Source organism: Gavialis gangeticus, unplaced genomic scaffold, assembly GCF_001723915.1.
Source record: "Gavialis gangeticus isolate Ggan-Ray unplaced genomic scaffold, GavGan_comp1, whole genome shotgun sequence".
Lineage (NCBI taxonomy): Eukaryota > Metazoa > Chordata > Crocodylia > Gavialidae > Gavialis > Gavialis gangeticus.
The window spans coordinates 45208493-45227980 of NW_017728994.1; the positions used below are offsets into that span (position 1 = coordinate 45208493).

Here is a 19488-nt window from a genome sequence, read left to right on the forward strand (position 1 = left end):
CGTGCCGGACAGGTGAGAGGCCGTGTCCGAGGATGCAGCACCGGCTCCTGCCCAGGGCGAGAGCTGCTGGACAGGCCCTCGTCTCGCTCCCGCTGTGCAGCGAGCTCTTCGCCGGAGCCAGGAGCATTGTGCCCGGGCCAGGAATGAGATGCCCCCCGCCTGGCAGACCCCTGGCGTGCCGGGCTGAGCCCGTGGGCCGGCACGAAAAGCAGTCGGTGGTGGATCTGCGGCTGTTCTTGCTCCTGACTATGCGAGATGGGTTTGGGCATCACAGGAGCAGAGGGCTGGGGCCCAAGAAGGAGGGGGGTCGGCGGGGTTGGGGCCTGGGAGGGAGCCTGCATAAAGGAGGCGGCTCGAGAGGGCCCATGTTCCCTGAATGGCTCCCACTCCTCCCTGGATTCAGAATCGCCCGAGAGCTCCTGGGTTTGCACGTGCCACAGCTTAGGGCTCGGCACTGACTTGGAGTCGAGACCGACCCTGAATGAAGAACCAGCGTCACTTCCCCAGCACCCGGGTGCTCCCTGCAGCCTTCCGTGCCCCCACAAACCTGGCCCAGCCCTGCCGGCGTCGCGGTCGTGGGGCTAGAGAGCAAAGTGGGAGTGGGACAGGCCGAGGCTGGAGGAGGTCCCGGCTCGCGTCACTTCCCAACAGCGTGAGTGGTCTACAGGGCAGGATGCTGGGTTGCACGGCAGCATGGAAAGCAGGTCAGAGTATTGCTTCCAGACGGGATGGGGATGGGGAGGGGCTGGAGGATGCCGGTACAACTGGGGTAAGAAGTAAAACCCAAGAGGCTCCTGGACTGTGTGACTGGGGGCAGGGTTTGCATATCTGAGGCGAGAGCACGCGTCTGAGCTAAGACTATCAAACACCCCCTGCTTTGTGTCCACATCAATACTCGATGCAGGAGAGGGCACCTTAGCTTCAGGGTTGCTTTCGCAGGAGCCCTTGGAAGACTGGTCCAGGCTAGGGTGCGATGGGGTTGCAAAGGCAGCCGCTTCCCCTGCCCCGACCTTTCTGCAGCTGACAGGAAAGCTCTGTGTGGCACCGGGGGGTCCAGCGTCGGCAGGATGGATATGCCAGGGTGTGTGGATTGCTCTGCCAGCCTTCAGGGCCATGTGTGACAGACCGGGATGTTCATAGGTAGGCCACGTCAGCATGCAAGGACCTCGCCAGAAACCACCCCCGGGGCACTGCACACTGCGTGTGGCTGAGCAGCGAGGGCGAGGCTGGAGGGAGCACCTTCTGCTCTGGCCGCCGGCGTATTTCCAGCATGCATCTCTGCAGCTGTCCTGCGACTGGAGGGCACCTGGGGAGCAGGGCTGGCACCTGTCCTGGGGTACGGAGGTGCCAGCCAGAAGAGAGCAGGCACCTGCTCAGATTTAGCTCAGCTCAGCGCGTGGCCCCGGCAGACTTGTTTCCTCCTCTCCAGAGCAGGCAGGGTGGCCACCCCTTGCTTCTCTCTCTGTTCTTTCCCTTCACTCTCCTGTGGCCCAGTCAGGGGAGCAGTTTTGTGTGGGGATGTCACGGGACAGCTGTGCCACAAGCCATGGCATGACCCGTGAAACACCGGCAGAAGGCAGGGTGGAGCTGCACCTTACACACTGGGTCGGAGCAGCAGAAGCGTTTGCAGAGCTCGCTTCAGTTGCTGTGGGAGATGATGTGGTGAAGTGAGTGCTTACTCACCAAAGCTTACACTTATGCATCTCTGATCCAGTTAGCCTAGAAGGCACATCTGTACCCTGGCTTCAGGCTCGCACTGCTACCTACTTCTCTCTGCCCGGGAAATACTGATCTGCTTTCTTTGACGGAGGGCGGGGGTGGAGGTTGCAGAAGAAGCCATTCCCAGGGCCACAGACGTGACCATGCAGGCTTTGGAAGTGGCCAGGGGGATGAAACGGTGCTGGAGCAGCAGCTGTCAGTCAAACCCGTGGCCGGTGCGGGCGCAGAAGAGGAAGGCAAGGAAGTGATGCCGGGGAGGGTTTATCTCACTTCCAGCATTGCCTAGCAAAGGAGTGAGAAGACTCGGTATATGCACCGGGGGACTTCCCAGCAAGGGAAAGGCAGTCACAGGGGGATGAGCTGCCGGAGGGGTCAGCGCCTCGGGGCGGTGGGGGTGTTTCAGGTGGTGACTCGGGATTCAGGGGAAGACGTGAGGTCTGATGAACACAGGACTTGAGTGGATGCGGTGCGTGGGGCCGAAGCGCCTGCAGGTGCTGACCCTTGGCTGGAAGCACGCGTGGCTGGGTGCAGTTTGTCTGGCTGGAGCGTTGGCTGGGACCGATTCAAGCATCTGGCCCCTTTGGGTGGAACTGAAAGCTGAGGTTTGGCTCTTCCCCTTTTTTCTCTCTCTTTCCTTCTTCCTCTAGACATTGTGCGCAGCGACATTGCCCTGGATAAGCAGAAAGGCTGTAAGATCGCCCAGCACCCAGACATTATGCTGGAACTGCAGAGGGAGAAGGCAGCCCAGATGCACTTGGTTTTGTTAAAGGAGCAGTTCTCAAACACGTACAGCAACCTCACGCTAACAGGTAAGGCGGCAAGGCCGGCCCCAGGGCCCGGGGCTGCGGCTCGCCCTTTGCTAGCTAGCCGAGAGCCGGCTGACACTCCAGCACCCGCGCGCGCCCGGCTGCTGCTGCCTTCCTGCCAGGCGTCTGGGCTGGCTGGGATCCGCTGGACGCGGTGGAGGGCCCCAGCATCTCCTGCAGGCCGCGTCTCCGCGGTGCCCGGCGCTGGGGACGCCTTTTCCAAATGCCCCATCCAAGCGGACCGCAGTGGAGAGCAGCGCTGCAGAGATGCCCCCACGAGCCGTTCCCGGAGGGGAGCTGCCGCAATTGCTAAATTTGGAGTCCTTCGAGCTGCAGCTCTTTTTTTTTTTTTTCCAGACCATGCACTTTACATGAACCCAGTAAATATTAAAGAGCAAATGCGAAGAGATAATGGTGCAGGCGGGGCTGAGATGAGACTGTATCCTGGCCATGTTTGTGTTATCCACAGACCAGAGCCTGGAGGGAGGACGGGGGCTGCCACATTCTGGGCACCCGTTAACGGCGTCCGTCTCCAGACAGTGAGGGGTGGAGGGCTGGGCTGCCAGCCCCCGCCAATGCCCCTTGATAACTGCTCTGTACCACCCACAGCCCCGTGAACCACACTTACATAAACGGAGGAGCAAAGAGGCTCATAAATCAAGCCGGGGCCCTGGCTCCCCACAGGGTGGCTGTTGCAGGGGTGGGGGAGTCCATGCAGCTGCTGCAGAGATGGATGCCCCTCTGCGGGGCCCGGGGATGGCACCTGGCTTGGGGCGTGCGGACCCTGCGCACGGCGTGGGGAGCTCCAGCCGAGCGGGAGGGAGAAGGGAGCTGAGCCTGGCACTGCCTCTGCCCCCGGCGCCTTCCCAGCCCGACCCCGGCACGTCGTCCAGAGGCTCGGCCCCTCGCATCCCTTCTCTGCGCCGGGAGCTCAGCTGCAGGGGTGTGGGCTCCCCGCGGATCCTCCCGGAGGGGCCGCGTGGCCGGGGTGCAGGGCCGGCGCAGAGCGTGGCCGACACCGGGAACGTGAGTGGGGTCCTCGGAGCCGTTTCTCAGTAACATAATCTGCTTGGCTGTTTATTCCCGGCACAACTGCTGGAATCAACACTGTCAGCTTCTCCCCTGACAACTTGCTTACTTTCCACTAAACAAACTTCCCGGGAGAGACGGGCCGTTCCCTCCCGAGCGCCTTCCCAGGCCGCCCCCGAGCCCTTGCAGGCACTGCCAGCGTCTTCCACAGGCCCTGCAGAGCAGAGGTGCTACCTGCGGACCGGGTCAGCTCCTCGCCCTTCCTGGGCGTTTGCAGGAGCACGAGGACGCCTGGGAAGCAGAGTCGCTTCGTTTTAATACCGCACCGTTAATGAGCTCCAACTCCCTGCGACTGCGAGCGGTGCAGCTTCGTAATTGTTATGAAGTTCAGGCTTTGATTTCATAGACTGGCCTGGGAACACAGACTCTAGACAGCTAAGCATAATATTTAACTGGAGCTAGACTAACTTGTGTAAATATTTCCCCTCTCGGTGATGGATTCGGTCTTTTTGGGGTGGACGGAGGGGGTTGGACGCCTGCTGTAGAGGGACCTGCCTTGCCTGCAAAGTCAAAGCACCTGGCAGGCTCTCGAGGAGGTTCCCACCTGCACCGCGCTTGGCTCAGGGGGTGGGCAGGGGCTTCTGGGGGGGCCGGAGAGGCGGTGCGCAGGATGGCTCTCTGCACACGCGCTGGGTTCGGGTGCCAGGGATGGGCTTTGTCTGTCTTCTCTCCGCAGCACAAGTCCCTTGCCATACCCATCAACGAATCTTGAACCCCCTTTGCTATGAGCGGACCTTAAACCCAAAGCCCTTTTCCTAACGGGTCCCCCTGCCGCCGCTGGTTTGAAGCCACCTTCTGCTTGCTTCTGGTTGCTCTCGGCTGGCGGTGGCCTCCTGTTCAGCCTGGCTGCGCGGACACCTACAACATCCCCCCTTGCACGATGCCATCGAGTGTCTGAGGTCTCGACCAGACCCAGGATTTCTCTCGTGGTGTGCAGATTCCTTTATTCTGTGTGGCTGGGGAATCGCTTCTGCCCTCCCCCGGCCCCTGCACAGCCGCGGGGCAGGATGCCTCCCAGCTAGAAATGCTCGTTGAGGTAACAGCCATGACCGCGGCTCTGAAGGGGCTCCTGGCCCCGCAGGCTGCCCAGCCCAAAACCTCCGTCTCCTCCTGGGCCCCTAGTTGACTTCAGCCGTTTGCAGCCCTGGCTCCAGCTGACGCACCGTTCTCTGGGCACCTGGCTCGCTAGGCCACGCTCTGTCTGCAAGCTGGAGCCTTTTTTGACTCCCAAACTCCTGCTGCTTGGGAAGAGGCTTTGGAAACCCTGAACGCTTGCTTGTAGGGAAAGCCACAGAGAAAGAAGTAGGTGCAGGCAGGTCTCAGGAGGAGAGGGAGGTGATAGAAAACCATTGCCGGCTGCAACAGAGCGCCGAGCAAATATTGCAGTCATGAAAGGAAAGACCCCAAGGCCCCGGCTGGCCTAGGCCTTGTCAGTGGCAGCATTAAAAAGGCATGCCCTGCCCCTGGTTTGGTACGGTAAGAGCAGTGGGCATGTCCTCTCTGGTGGAGCAGCAATCCCTGCATGGACATGGACAATGAGGGTGGAAGGGACCGCAGGAGTCGCATCAGGTCCAACCCCTGCTCAGAGCAGGACCAGCCCCAGCTACATGATCCCAGCCAAGGCTTTGTCGAGGCACCTTTATACCGTACAAAGGCATCTTCTGGTAGAAAGAGTTTAAGGAAAAGTCGCTCTGCGGCTTTCGCTGCCTGGAGCACCCTCTGCTTCACCAGCGCCAGGCAAGGCGGGTCTCGCTGCAGGGCCCGTTTCCTTTCCTGCTCTCACCAGGCTACGGCGTCCGGGCGGATGGCTTGTGCTGAAGCTGTCTGCAGAAGGAAGCTGCCCAAAGCAGTTTGGCTTCGCCCCGAGGCCAAGGGCACAGGAGTGAGACTCGCCCTCCATCTCTGGGGAAGCTCCCTTCCCCTTCCTGCTGCCCTCCGGCCTCACGGGGGACGGCGGTGACGGCAGGCAAGGCCGTTGTGTTGCCAAGACCTAACAAAGCCTGGCATGTTGCACAACACGGCTCTGTTTTTCATTGCTCAGAACTTTGCCAAACTTGAATAATTTGGCCCGAAATTTCTGGTGTGGGATGTCTGCCTTGGGCTGACCCCACCCGTTTCATTGAGAAAGCTCGAAAGCCTCCAGGCTTTGGTGCCGCGTCTTCGAATCTGGCAAGGGGGGCGCCCTGATGTGAAATTTGGCTGAGTTTTGAGCCCTGGAGAATGCGCTTGCCCTCATTAAGAGTTTGGCTGCGGTTCCATCCAGACTGAGCCTGCTCCAGCCCCTCACGGCTCCTGGTGCGTGCAAGAGCCCAACTGGGGCAAAGCAGGCCTTCCCTGGGGTTTGCTCCTCCTGGCTGTGCAAGCCAGGCTCCAGGACCCGAGGCCATCGGCTTTCTCTCCTCTCGCCGCCTCTTTGGGCCCTGGCTGCAAAGAAAACGAGCGGGGAAGAGTGGGGCAGGAGCAGAGAAAGCCCAGGAGGGTGTAGGTCTAGGAGCGTGGGGCCAAGAAAAAATAGCATGCGCTAAGGCGTGTATGGCTGTGCAGTCATGGGGCTTCCCAACACTGTCCAAGGGGCTTCTCAGGGCTGTGGCCCAGTCTCGGGCACAAAGGAGAGGTGGAGCAGAAGCAGTGGGTGGGCAGCAGGGAGATGAGTATTGCTTGCAGTTGCCACGATGGTCCAGGAAATATGGGAGAGCCAGAGGAGATTTGCTGGTATCATTTATTGGACTGAGTGTGTAGTTGGGACATGCTGGACAAACTCTGGGCACAAAGTGCCCTGGCTCTGTGGTCACGCTCTCACCCGTGCGGGGTGAATCCATCGCCTTTTTAGAATTCTTCCTTCTCTTTTGATTCATTAGCTCCTCGAAAAATGAAAATAAAGCCTTCTTGTTCACCTTGAAGGTCAAGTCGGTGGAGCCCATGGATCCCAAGATGCCATTGCAGGTGCTGCCTCTGCCAGGAGTTTATGACTTGAAAGGACATTGCCCAGCTTAGGAACTTGTTAGTGGCAGTGAGATGCATGTGACTCGTGAGGATTCTGCCCCCGAGGGTCTTCTTTCGTTGCACTGGAGTTGCCCGTGGTACTTTCCTGCTGTTCAAGGTGACAATGTGCGATGTGGGAATCCTCACCCAAGTCGCTCACAACCCAAGTGAAAGACCAGAGCACCTGCAACGCGATGGGAGGAGGGGATGGCCAGGGACTCTTAGAAATAGGGGCATGACTTGCTTCTTGTGGGCACTGCCTCAGAGAGACCTGCCCACGTCAGGAGCTCTCTGCTCTTCCTGGCCTAGGATGCGAGGGTTTCCACACGGCCCGTATCACTGCAGCGCTAAGCAGAGAAGCGGCGATCGCAGACCCCAGCCTTCTGGAGAAATGGCTTGAGCCATTTCTGGGGTGTTTCCCCCCGGTGGGTGACTGCTGGTGGAGCGTGCGTGTGCTGGGCTGGGCGGTTATCCTGGATGGCTGTGTGCGCGCGTTGGGGTCACGGTGTGGTGCGTGCAAGGGTCTGTCTGGGCAGGGCGGCAGGTCGGGGACTAGTCACGTAGAGGTTTCGTGTGTGCAGACTAGTTGTGCGTGTCTGGGAATACTGGTGTGTCGTGGTCAGAGGTAGAGTCCTCCACTCTGCTGTGCAGGGGCAGCAGCACGGGCCGTACCGGCATGCGGGGGCTGGAGGATGCACGTAGAAGCAGCGGTGTGTAGCTGGGGGTTAGGGGCAGGGGGTGCAGAGCTGCTGTATGGAGGCAACGGGGTCATGTGGGGAGGGGCAGGAGTGTGTGGAGGGGGGTGTTCGGTGCGTGTGAATGAAGAACATTTTGAGGGAAAAGCCAAGGTGCAGAACTTTTGCATCTGTTTTCTAGCTCCGAGGGCAGGGAGGCCCCATCGCTCTTGTTGCTTGGCAGGGAGTCTAGGGCTAGGCCCCGTCTCTGGCATGCGTGAGCCTCCCCCCGCGACCGGGAGCTTTACAGGGCTGGTGCAATGCAGTTCTCGTGGGAAAGCGTCTGTCCGGTGCCCAGAGCCCGCCGGGGAGGCCTTTGCTGTTAGAGCAGAGACCTGGACTCGGCCAGCGCTTGCGAGGGAGCGGAGCAGAGGGCAGGCCGTGGGGCTGGGGCGCGGATGGGGCTGTGCTGCTGAGCGCCGTGGCTGCTGCGTTGTCTCCCGCTGCACGGCTCCACGCTGTGCTATAACGAGCTGGCAGGGAGGTTGCGGGATGGGAGCCGGGCGCGATCTCCCGGCCGGCTGCACGTGTCGGCGGGTGTCGTCGTCACGGCTCTTTGAACCCCGACAGCTGGGGCGGCGCGCTCTGCCTGGCAGAGTTCATCACTTCGCTGCAGCGCAGGCCTTTCCTTTTGTTCCTTCTCCTTGCAGGTGCCTCTTTTCTTCCACTGTCCCCAGGAGGGAGCTTCTGGGTCAAGCTCAAGGCTAAAGGGTTTTTAGATCATCCAGTTTCACCTCCTGTGCAGCCTGGGGCATTACATGGTCCCCAGTTACATCTGTCCTGAGCCTGGCAACTTGTATGTCGCTCAGACGTGGTTTCTAGAAAGGCAGCCAGGCAGGGTTTGCAGACAGCAGGGGAGGGGCACTGCTCCGCCTCCCGTGGCACTTCAATCCAGGGGTTAATCACTGTCACCATTAGAAACCTGCGTCTGATTTTCACATTGTCCAGCTTCAGCATCCCTGGGCTGGTTCTCATTCTGCAGGATTAAAGATCCCTTCAGTACGTGGTGTTTCTTCCCATGAGGATAATTATAAATTGTAATTAAATCACCCCTCAGTCTTCCTTCTGATGAGCTGAATGGGCCAAGCTCTCTAAGTCTTTCACTGTCAGACATATTCTCCAACCCATGAATCATACTCTGGTTTTCTTCTTCATCCTGTCCGGTTTTTCAGCGTCCTTTTAACAATGTGGATGCTGCAGTATGTGCAGCTTTCCAATATTGGTCGGTGAAAGAGTGCACCCCCCTTTACGGGACAGGCAGATGCCTACAGCTAAAGCAGCTGGGGTGCAGCGAAGGGAGCTTTGTGGGGCAAAACAGCGAAGCCCTTGGGTCTTGTCCTGGCGGACAGGCTCTGCTGCCCAGCCGTCCCAGTGCCCTCGGTACCTGCTCTTCACGGTCGCCTTTCCTGACCCAGATGACCGCACTGCATGCAGCATTGCAGCTGAGGTCTCAGCAGGGCTTTGTACAATCAGACTACTATTTCTACTGAAGGCAGGGCAGGGTGCAACTTAGAGACTAACTCGTTCAGAGAAGCACAAGCTTTCGTCGCGACAGCCTCGCTGACTCCAGCAGACGCTTTAGCCTGCAGAAGCTTGCGCTGGTCTGAACCAGTCAGTCCCCGTGGTGCCGCCCTGCCCCAGCGTCTGCCTCACTCTGGACCGCAGTGACGAACTGCTCCCTCTTTCTACTGGAAACGTCTCTCCTGATGCAGCCGGAGATTGCGGCTGCCTTTTTCATGGCCAGGTTGCACGCCTGGCTTCTTGTCAGTCTGCGAGGCGCTGCAAATCAAGGTTTTCCTCCTCTTCTCTCTTGTCCAGCTGAGGAGCCCAGGTTGCAGCAGAAATGCTTGCTGCTAGTCCCCAAGTGCATCTACTTGTGCTTTATACCATTGCACTTCATCCCATTGCTATTAAGCCAGACCTCAAGGTCATCCAGTTCTTCCTCTCTCTACCTCCAGCGCCTCTAGACCAATAAAGGTGGCTGGCAGGGACTGGGAGGCTAACGGGTAGGGGACGGGTCGCTCTCGATCTGTCTGGTTCGGCGCTCTCCCTCTAGCATCCGCTTGAGCCACGGTCGGAGCCGGCATACTGGGCTCGCCGGACCGTTGGTCTGACCTAGCGGGCACTGCTGCTGTTCTGCATGATATTCAGATCCTCTTGTGTGTTGATAACACCTCCCGACTTCGCCTTGTCAGTAAATGTCATCAGTGCACTTCTAGCAAAGCTATTACCTTCCTCGGGGAGATGTTCTGATGTTTAATTATCCCAGCTGCTAAGAGACTGTATCTTATTTCAAGGTTGAATTTGCCTAACTTCAATTTCCAGTCACCAGTCTTGTCTTTTTCTGCTTGGAACTGGCATATATTTTTCCATATATTAATACGGTCACCAAGTCACCTGTCCGCCCGCTCCTCAAGAGGCAGATGGATCAAGCTTCTCACCCTCGTGTCGTAAGGCCTGTTTTCAAGTGTCCGGTTCATTGTCGTGGCTCTCCTTTGAATTCCCCTCATCATTTTTTTGCACATCACCTTTGAAGGGTGGACTCCTGAAGCGGGTGGGAATTCTAGCAGTGTTTGTACGAGTGCTGTGTGCAAGGGCAAGACCCTTCCTGTTTCATGTGATATTCATCCTTACGATACAGCCAAGAATCACACTAGTCCTTTTTCCACACAGCGCCGCCTGAGCGCTCATGATATGATGAATATGTGAGATAACGGCGGGTCCTTTGCAGAGCTGCCCCTTTCCCAGACAGCGTCTCTGGACAGAGGTGACGATAGGCCATGGTAAAGGCGGGGTAGATTTCCCTCCTCGAAGCACTCATCGGCTGAACCCATGAATGAAACAGATTTAAAGTTACAGCGGTTTAGCTCCACTTACACTGTGGTATAGGTGTTGACACGTGAAATCACTACCTGACCCATGTTGAACAGTTATAACTTAAAACCAGCATAATTGTTTCATCTGTCCACACCCAGATTTTCCCATCCTGAGGTATAACCTTTTATTCTTTTTTTCCCAGCTGTATTACCTTACAGTGGGCTAAATTAAGACACTTGTTGGGTTGTGAGCATTTAACCAGGTGAATCCTAACACTCTTAGCAGGAACCTATCCTACTCATCAGCATATGATCATCCAACTTCTTTCCAAGTCTATTGAACTCTTTTGCCATTTTTGCCTCAGCGTTAACAATGGACCTGCACCACTGATAGGATTTATTCTGCTCCCTAGATGTTTGGTTTCACTCTGATATTCCTATCCCTGCTAGCTATGGATTCTTCTCTGATGCCTTCAGCTTCCCTTATGCATTTCTGCACTTGGTAATTTCTAATTTATATTGCTTGCTATTTATTTTTGCTTTTCATTGGACGTATGTACGGATATACAATACATACACGTATGCATAGACCTCTGGTTATATACACATGGATACACATAGGACCATAGGAAAGTAGGACTGGAAGGAACCTCACTATGTCATCTAGTCCGGGCCTCTGTTCAAGGCAGACTCATGCCTGCCCAAACCGTCTATGCGGGCACGAATTCATGTATATTGACTGTTGTTCTAACTGTTCGCTTCCCATCACCACTGGACGCTAAGTTGGGCTTTTTGCCAGTTGCACTTGTTCTTGTTTGTGGAGCTGTGGCTTTATAGCTTCTCTAATCAACTCTTCTTAAAGATTGTTCAATTTTGCTTCACATTTTTTTCCTGCTTAAATTTGTTCTCCCAATCAATTTTTCTCAAAAATATCCTCTGCTTTGGCAGACGCTCTTTTAAAGCTCTTTGGTATTGATTAGGACTGCGCTCCGTTTGCCTCTATTGACTGTACTTGGGTCGTGATCGCGGGTCCCTAAGCAACCTCCAGGCTCCGATGATTAGCGCATGTTGCCTGTTACAGAGAGGTCCACAAAACTCAGAATGTGGCAAAGCAACTTTCTGTGTTTTTTAGAAACTTTACTGGTGTTTCAGTTCTGGCTGCCTGAGTTCTCATCCAGCCAGAAGACCCTCATAACCATGCAGCTTTTTTCCCTGTAGAGTACAGACGGGCATCCTAGGGCAACTTGACTTGGCTTATCCTACTGCACAGGTCCATTCACTGGTCACCACCAGGCCTCTGCCAGCGTCCCTCCCCTGGCTTTGCTAGTGCTGGCTCCGCGCCTGCTGCCCATGGAGAGCGGTGGCTTCTCTTACCTGCAGCCATCCTCCTGCCCAAAACAAGCCCAGCGCTTCCTGCTTCTCAGACCCTTGCTGGACTTCCTGTAAGAGGCTGGGGCTGCCTTGTGCCCCTCCAGGTTGCGGAGATGAGCTGCTGTATCCGGAGCTGGGAGGCGGCAGTGGTGCAGCTGTACTCCTCCTGGACTCCTGCTCCACCTAAACTTTTAAAACCAACTGCCTGGGAGAAGCAGTGAGAGAGGCCATTACTTAATGCCTCATTATGAAAATAATGATTCCTGCTAATCTCTCTTGCTTTGCAGGTGTTAAAGGCCCTCTCTCCTTATACTGGTCTTGATGTTCCACTATTCGAACTACCCTTTCTTCTGCCATGTTGCTGTCTGTTAGCCATTCCTGGTGACGTCTCTTCTATCTCATGGCCCTGTAGGCTGCTTTTAGCTCTAGCTAACAACCTTAACTCGGGGGTGGTCATATTAACTCAAATGTAGAAGTGACTGACGGTGAAGTATTGAAGGCACAGTCAAGATACTCAAGAAGACTAGAGTTTGTTTTATGAATCTGAATAAGAGATGTACATTTAACTCTAATGGTGACAGGGCTAATAAAACCATGGCTTTTGACTATTTTTTTGCCTAGCGTGTGTTTTTTAAACTTTATATATCATCTAAGAAATTAGTGCACATTCCAATAAAATTAGATTGGCTTTTGCTTTGATTTTAAATTGAATAATGTAGTGCTAGGTGCCTAGCGTATTAGCAAAGCTTCTAGTTCCGCCTGAACTGAAGAAAAATGTATGCTGTGTTATATGCAGTGATGTGCCGCACCATCTCTTCAGAGTCCAGATCTGCCCACGTCCGTCCTTCATCGACCTTTCACGGGGGTCACTGGTAGAGGTGGTGCTTACTGCGCTCAAAGCTGCTTTGGGCTCCGTCGTCACTTGCTAGACTCTAAGTTATTGCTAGGACGTGCTTTAAGTCCTGTGAACTCGCACTGCACACGTGGGATGATGTGGACCCTCCGCAGGACTTTCATGTCTGCTGGGGGGGTGGGCCACCCCTAAGGATTCCTTTGGACTTGAAAAGAAGTGAAGCCTTCTCCAGTCTTGCAGCCAGGTAGCAATTTCCCCCAGATACTGCTAACACCTTCATACCTGCTCAAAGGAAATCCACTCCCTGCTTGGGGAAATGCCACATCACTGACACAGCAAACAAAGCATCAGCCTGGAGATCCAGCTGGGGCTGCTCATGCCTAGCTCACTGCCGGTAGCGTTCACAGACATGTTTGTAAGAGCTGCGCTGTACGGTGTTGCTAATATAAATGCGTTTTCTTTCTTCTGCTCAGATCTCGACTACTACTTGGGTTGGTACACGTAGTTACCTTTGACCAAGACAGCCTAGAATAGCAGGGCCTCGCACTTTCGTAACTAATGGCAATCAGTTAATGGCTGCTGAGCCAAAGGGTTGGAGATATTTCCTCTGGCAGCTCTAAACCAATAAATAGCGGATGCCAGGAGGGTATTGACTAGGGGATGGATCGCTGTAGAGATATCCAGTTCAGTGATCTCCCTCTATGACATCCACTTCTGCCACTGTTGAAACAAGGCTCTTGGGCCAGATGGGCCTGGTCTGGCACTGCTGGTGTTCGTATGTATTGCTAGCCCTGCATACAACCTTGCACAGCTGTTGGCTCCAACCTTGTGCCTGCACGTGCAATCCAGAAAGTGCTTTTCTTGTAGTGGGAGTTAGGATTAAGCTTTGCCTTTCTAACAGGGGTTATATATGCTGATCTTGGCACATGGAATATGGGATACGCCCAAGGCACACAGGCAAATCCACAAGGTACTGACGTTGCAGGGAGTTGCTCTATGTTGGGAGCCCTTCTGGAAAGCTGAGTGCCCTGTTTCAGGGATGCCCTGAGGCCACCGTGTCTGGACCTTGTGCTGTGTTTGCAGAGTTTGCCCCGTGCCCAGACTGGGACTCCAGATGCTTGTGCTGGGCTTGCAGAGTGCGCTTTTCTTCCGGCCTTCAGAGACATCGATGGCTGCTCCAAGCCTGGCGATTGCGCAGCCCTTACGAAGCTTGCAGGCCTCGTCACGAGGGTGTTGCTGGTTGCCCCAAGCCCACGTTCTGGTGTGCTCAGACGTGGCTACTTCCCCATGGGGAATAACCAAAAGAGTATTTACAGGTTGCTTGAAACTTCCTGGGGAGTCCTGGCTAACTGAGCTCGTTCTCTCCTGCGTGGCCTGAGGGGTGTGTGTCTGGGGATGGAGCCACGCTTTGTGACTAGACTTGTTGCATGGGAAAAACAGAGAAGAGGAGGAAGGCACACCCGTTGGTAAGTGTGATTTGGCGGGGAGCGATCTGGCTGACGTTTCTATCTGGACGTTGGGGCTGCTCTGCGGGGCGCTGCCTGCCGCTGGGAACACAGTTTGGTTCCAAAGAGTTTTTTTCTCCTTCTCCTGACTCTAAACCATTTCCCATCTGTCTGCGTATCCATTATTTACAGCTTCCCGTTGCTTCTCTCTTCATTAAGTGGATTCGGATTCTACTACTTTGGAAAGAGCAATGATCTCTGTGGTAATTGCAGAGCCATGACGGCCACCTTTGCACCGCTGCTTAGAGCAATGTTCTCTGCCTCGAGAACAACAATATTGTGTGTAACAAGACTAATTAGCCTGGGAAGTTCTAAAGAGCTTCATCAAGGATCATAGTCCAGGAAATTAGACTCCTTATCGAAGCACTGCACATTTCTTAAACTGTCTTGTAGAAGCTCTTAGCGTTTGCATGCTGTTCCCCGTCTCTGTCTCAGTGCTGATACCTAGACAAATGCAGAATTGTTTCCATTGTGGTGCACGGGGTGAGACGTAGGCAAATAGACATGAGCACATGCCTGAAAATGGTGCTGGGAAGAGTGAAGCTGAGTGACATTCAAAGGGAAGCTGGCATTGAATGTGGAGCTATTTCTGACTTGTCGGCAGTGTGTCCCGTCACCGTGCTAGGAGAGACGATCCCTGGATTGCTTGAAGCCAACAAAAAACTTAAGGAATTGAATTGAAACCTATAACTTTCTGTTGAAAAGGCAGCAGGAGCAGTGGTTTCGGGGGAGAAACTGAAACCCATTCAAAGAAGATTCTATTAACTAATTAGGGGCTATTGGAAATAGGGCCGGGACTCACAATCCCTTCTTTTCTTCTCTCTGCCGGGGCACTTGGAGCATCGGATCACCTGGGGAAAGCGTGTTTAAGAAATACCAGATGGTCTCTGCACGGTGCTCCAGCTGCGGACAATCACTCCCCGCCAGGCAATCCGCCGTTCTGCCGGAGCCCTCTCACACTGTGCTGCCCATTTGTCATGCTTCTCCAATTGCAGCGCTCTGGATAGCTTCTTTTTGCCTTGTCTGGCTCTTCCTCTCCAGTTTTTATCATCCACCCCCTCCATGAGCTAATGTAGTAACATCCCTTCATTGGCTATAAATCCATTGAAGAGCCATATATAAAATATGACTTTGTTAAGGAAGATTGGGAAACATCTGTTTTTTACCCCTAAGATTCAGTATTCACTTGTCTCAGATGACAATGTGACTATTTATGCATTTGTAAAGTAGATGAAAAGAGAGAAAGATGAGAATCCTAGGAACACTTTGACTAGACTTCCTAGCTATAGGAAACAAATTGTGCTCTGGGATGGACCCTAATAAGCTGCGGAGGTGCCTGGCAGAGAGAACGGCCATGCCATCTGCAGTGGAAACTTTTTACTGTCCTGTAGCTGATGCTGGATGGCCCATCTCCTCGACACACCTCCTCCTGGGTGGGCTGAGTTGATAACCGTATATTGCAAGGGAACAGCTGGGATGCATGGAGAGCTCAAACTCATGGGACACAACAAATCCAGACCTGTCCATGCAATTGGGCAGCAAAAACAAGTGCTTCTGGGCCACATGCCTGGCAGCCGGGCCGCGGCGCAGGGCTGTGCACAGTTCAGGGCATCTCATCGCCGGAGCTGCTCGCCGGGGCGGCCCTTTGCTCCGGCTCTCGCTCCTGCCCCTCCTTGGTCCGAAGCCTCCCGAACGCGTCGGCTGTGGGGCCTGTTGCAAAGCCTGCCTGTTTGCTCAGCTTTTAAGGAGGGCTGAGGGCGTGGGAGGCCTGGTTTGAATTGCAGTTGCTGGCCAGCGTGTTCTTTTGTCTGTAGGTGATTTTTGGCTAAGGCGCTGGGTGGCTATTTTTTTTTTTTTCAAGGCTGGATTGTTTTAAGCACCTGTCAGGACACCTGGGACACACATGCCTTTCCCACACGCAAAAGGTTCAAAACTCCCCCTTCTTGGGATTTGACTTAATTAACAGCAAAATCAAGCAAGAGATAATGACCTTCAGTTCCAGACTCCCGAGGCTGGGCTGCCCTGGGGGCTCCTCCCTCCGGAGCGCGCAGCCCCGAGCCCGGGTCTCCTTCAGCGGAGAGCTGCTCCCATCTCCTGGCTATCCAGGTGGGAAAATAAGTCAGCTTTGCCAGTGGGTCCCAGCTCCTCTAACCCCTCTGCACCTTGTTCAGTGCTCACCGACAGGGTGGGACGTTCCAGGCAGATGCTGCCCGTCTGCTTTTGTATTTACGTGGAAGTAAATATGTGAAAAGAATTTAGAGCAATGGAAATGATGGAAACGGCTGAAGTCAGATTCAAAGAGCTAAATATGGCTTGGCTGAACAAATCCTGGGGCAGGGACGTGACATCCAGTGCAAACACCTCCGCCGGTTCCCGTCAGTGCCTTCCTCAGGCTGTGGGAGCACAGCACGTGGTGTGGGACGCCTCCGAGCGCTCATTCCTGCTGAAAGCAGATCTGCCCAGGTGGACCCCAGCGGATGAGGAGCTTCTTAATCTTTCTTGGCCAAAGCAGCCAGTGCTTATTCTTCGGTGAATGTCCAGGCTGCTGGGGAGATGCAGTAGTGGGAGCAGAAAGATGCTCCTCCGTGCTGCAGCCGCGGCAATAGGACTTGCAAATGTCTCTGCACCAGCTTCTCCCAGCGATGCTTCAACTGCATCCCGAATGGTTTGGTTGCTGCGGGTTATCGGCTAACTGGTGGCCTTGGAGGGTGGCAGGCAAGAGGAGGATACTTGGGAAGCACTGTACTGATATCCAGGAGGCCTTCCTCCACCCTAGCATCACCTCTCACTAGCTTCTGTAGCTCTGCCCTGACAGTCCTTCTGCCTTTGCGGTCCTTATTTCTATATCTGCCTCGATGGGCATGCCTTTGTGCCTCCTCCTGTGCCCAGGCCCCTGCTCTCAGCACCGTGCCAGGGTGAGTACGTCTGTGGGGAGGATTCGGCTTTCCCGTTCTAGGGACAGGACGCACGGATCGACCCCTTTGCTCCGGTCTCAGGCCTCCCACCTGGCCTTGCATATCTGACAGCTCAGACTCAAGCTGGCTGAAAACGAACTCCTCACTTCTCCTCCCAAGCAGCTTCACTTCTGCCACCCTCCGTTGTAGTTCCTCCCCAAAATGTTCCTGTCGCCTGGCTCTTGTTACCTCTCATCCTACAGAAAATCAACAACCTTCCCCTTTTGTGGGTTCCCTTGTTTTCTTTCATGTCTCTCCTCTTCAGTCTGAAAGTCAGTCTGCCAGGATCACCCATGCCCAGTTAGACCTTCTCAGCCCCGTCTTCACTCCGTCCTGGCCCCCTACGCCCTCAGTATCAAGGTTGCGCTCGTTGCCCATCGTTTCCTGCACACTTCCACCCCAGCCTGCATCTGGACCCCTTGCTTTGTACCGATTTTCATTGCACATTTGTTTCCTGGCACTAGAGAGGCCAGCATCACTACTTCCTTTTAATCCCCCTGCTCCTCCTTTGACACATCCCTTGTGCCTGGCATGGAAAGGCTTTGAGCCCGAGTTTGCCAGACTTCACCTTATCTTTGCTCTTAACCTTCCACAGACTTATGGCCTTGCCCTGGCTCAGTGGTAGCTCCATTCGTCTCCAAAACTGGCACATCATTGCTTGGCAAGGTGGGTTCATTTGAACAATGTACATTTTAACGCAGCCAAGTGCAAAGTCCAAACTCTAGCGAAGAGTGTAGGTCACACTTGTAAGATGGGAGGACAACACCCTGCCAGTAGTGACTGTGAAGGACATGGGGGTTGGGGTGGAGACGATTAAACCAATTCTATTTACTTGATCCAAGAGAAGGTTAAGAACTGGTGTGAGCTCAGCCCATGAGCACCTCCATGGGCAAGGGATTTCTGGTAGCAGGTCCGTCCTTACTGCAGCCCAAAAAGCACAATGAGATCCAATGGCTGGAAGCTTATGCAAGGCAAATTCCAACTAAGAGTAAGACACAGATTTTTAATGATGAGAGGAAGCACAGGAACCATTTCCCTAGAGCTGGAGCTGGTTCTTCATCAGTGCAGAGTTTAAATCCTGGCCCAAGCAGGAGTTGTGATTGAAGGTGCAGTTCCCTGGCCCGTGCTGTGCAGGAGACCAGACTGGATCATCACAGCGGTCTCTTCTGCCCCTGAGCTTTGAATCTTTGCAAAAGAATAGCAGCAATACTGGAAGTGCCTGTGAGGCTGGCAGTAGGCAGGGCCTTCAGCACATCTCCAAAACCAAGCTGAGTGTGTTGGCCTCTGCTGGTCTTCCCCACCACTACAAGCATCGATGAGCTTGGAGTTTGGATGCTGAGACTGTGTCTTGACCAGGAAAGCGTGAGCTGTTTGGGGCAGAACTCAACGGGTGCAAAGTGTTCATCTGCATCTATGCTAAGTCCAAGGTCAAGTTTAGTTTGGGCTGCACTAGTGTGTATTAGCTAAACCCAGCCTAGGCTCAGCCACTTGTGCAAGCTAGGAGAAGCCGGAGGAGACTTAATCTGACCACAGTGCAGGTATCGTCTTTGCTCTCTGCCACCAAAATGCTTCCTGAAACGAAATCCCGAGACTCCAGCTGGCATCTCGGATGTTCCCTTGGACACGCCTGGGGCCAAGAAGATGGCCTTATTTTAAAGTTTGTTCATTCCCTCAAAGATTTAACAGATATTTTGCGGCATGAATGCCATTATTGCCCCTTTTGAAATTGGTGTACAAAAATTCATTTCTGATCTTACTGTATGTGAATTCCCAGATCTAAGGGTTTGATGCAGAAATAGTCTTCATTTGATAGAATGCAATGAATTCAGGTTTTAGAAATTAGCCTCTTGAGCCATCTTTGAGGTGTCTGGCAACAAGACAAGTCATTAGTCAATCCTGAAATAGTCATCAAGCAGAGAAACAGCTTATTTTATATACTGTTTCTTAGAGAGTTAAATATTTCCACATATTCCAGTGCTGATTGGAGTCTTGAATCTTTTCCAAATGTTCAACCTGTAAAGATATTTGAGAACCCCAGGACTTCGACTCTTTCCAAAAAATGATAGATTTCACTTGAATTTTCACAAATGGAAAACCACAACTCCCCATAGCTGCAAGAAGCAGCTGTCATACCAGGTACGGAGTATGAGAAAACACTTTCTAAAAGCTTCAGGGACGTCTCATTATCTGGAAGTTTTTAGTGCTCTTAAAATTTGTGAAGAAAATAAAGTTTTTCAGGCACAGAATTGTCTCAGATAATCGGCTGCACCTGTTTGGAAGCAGCGCTTCACGTTTTTCCCTTGCACAGATTGTTGCACATGTTTTTGTCAATTTTTCCTAGAAACCAGAGTGTCACGAAACAAGAAACTTGCCTTGCAGTTGTGTGCGAGATAACTCCTTGCTATGGGTTTGAGGCACTTCTGTCCTGTTGCAACCAACTAAACCTATTGCGGGATCTCAGATCTGGCTTTGAGAGCACAAGAAAAAGGTGCTGTCATAGCCCCTGGCTCCTAACCCATGGCTGTCCAATGGTAGGTGGTGGTTCACGGTGCGGAAATAGGGGTTGGACTTTGGGGATGAAAAATGCCTGATTGCAGGGAGGTTTGTTTTCAGTCCAATACAGCGCAACCCTGGGAGACCAGAGTTTAGAAGACGAGGG

General features: G+C 53.9%; 1 protein-coding gene across 1 annotated transcript in view; it reads left to right on the forward strand.

The window, feature by feature from the left end:
- HPSE2 (heparanase 2 (inactive)) overlaps positions 1-19488 on the forward strand; it is a 178223-nt gene that overhangs the window by 25616 nt on the left and 133119 nt on the right. Inside the window, exon 4 of the mRNA XM_019502127.1 lies at positions 2367-2528. Within this exon, the coding sequence (XP_019357672.1) occupies positions 2367-2528 (162 nt within the window). The remainder of the gene's footprint in view (positions 1-2366; positions 2529-19488) is intronic.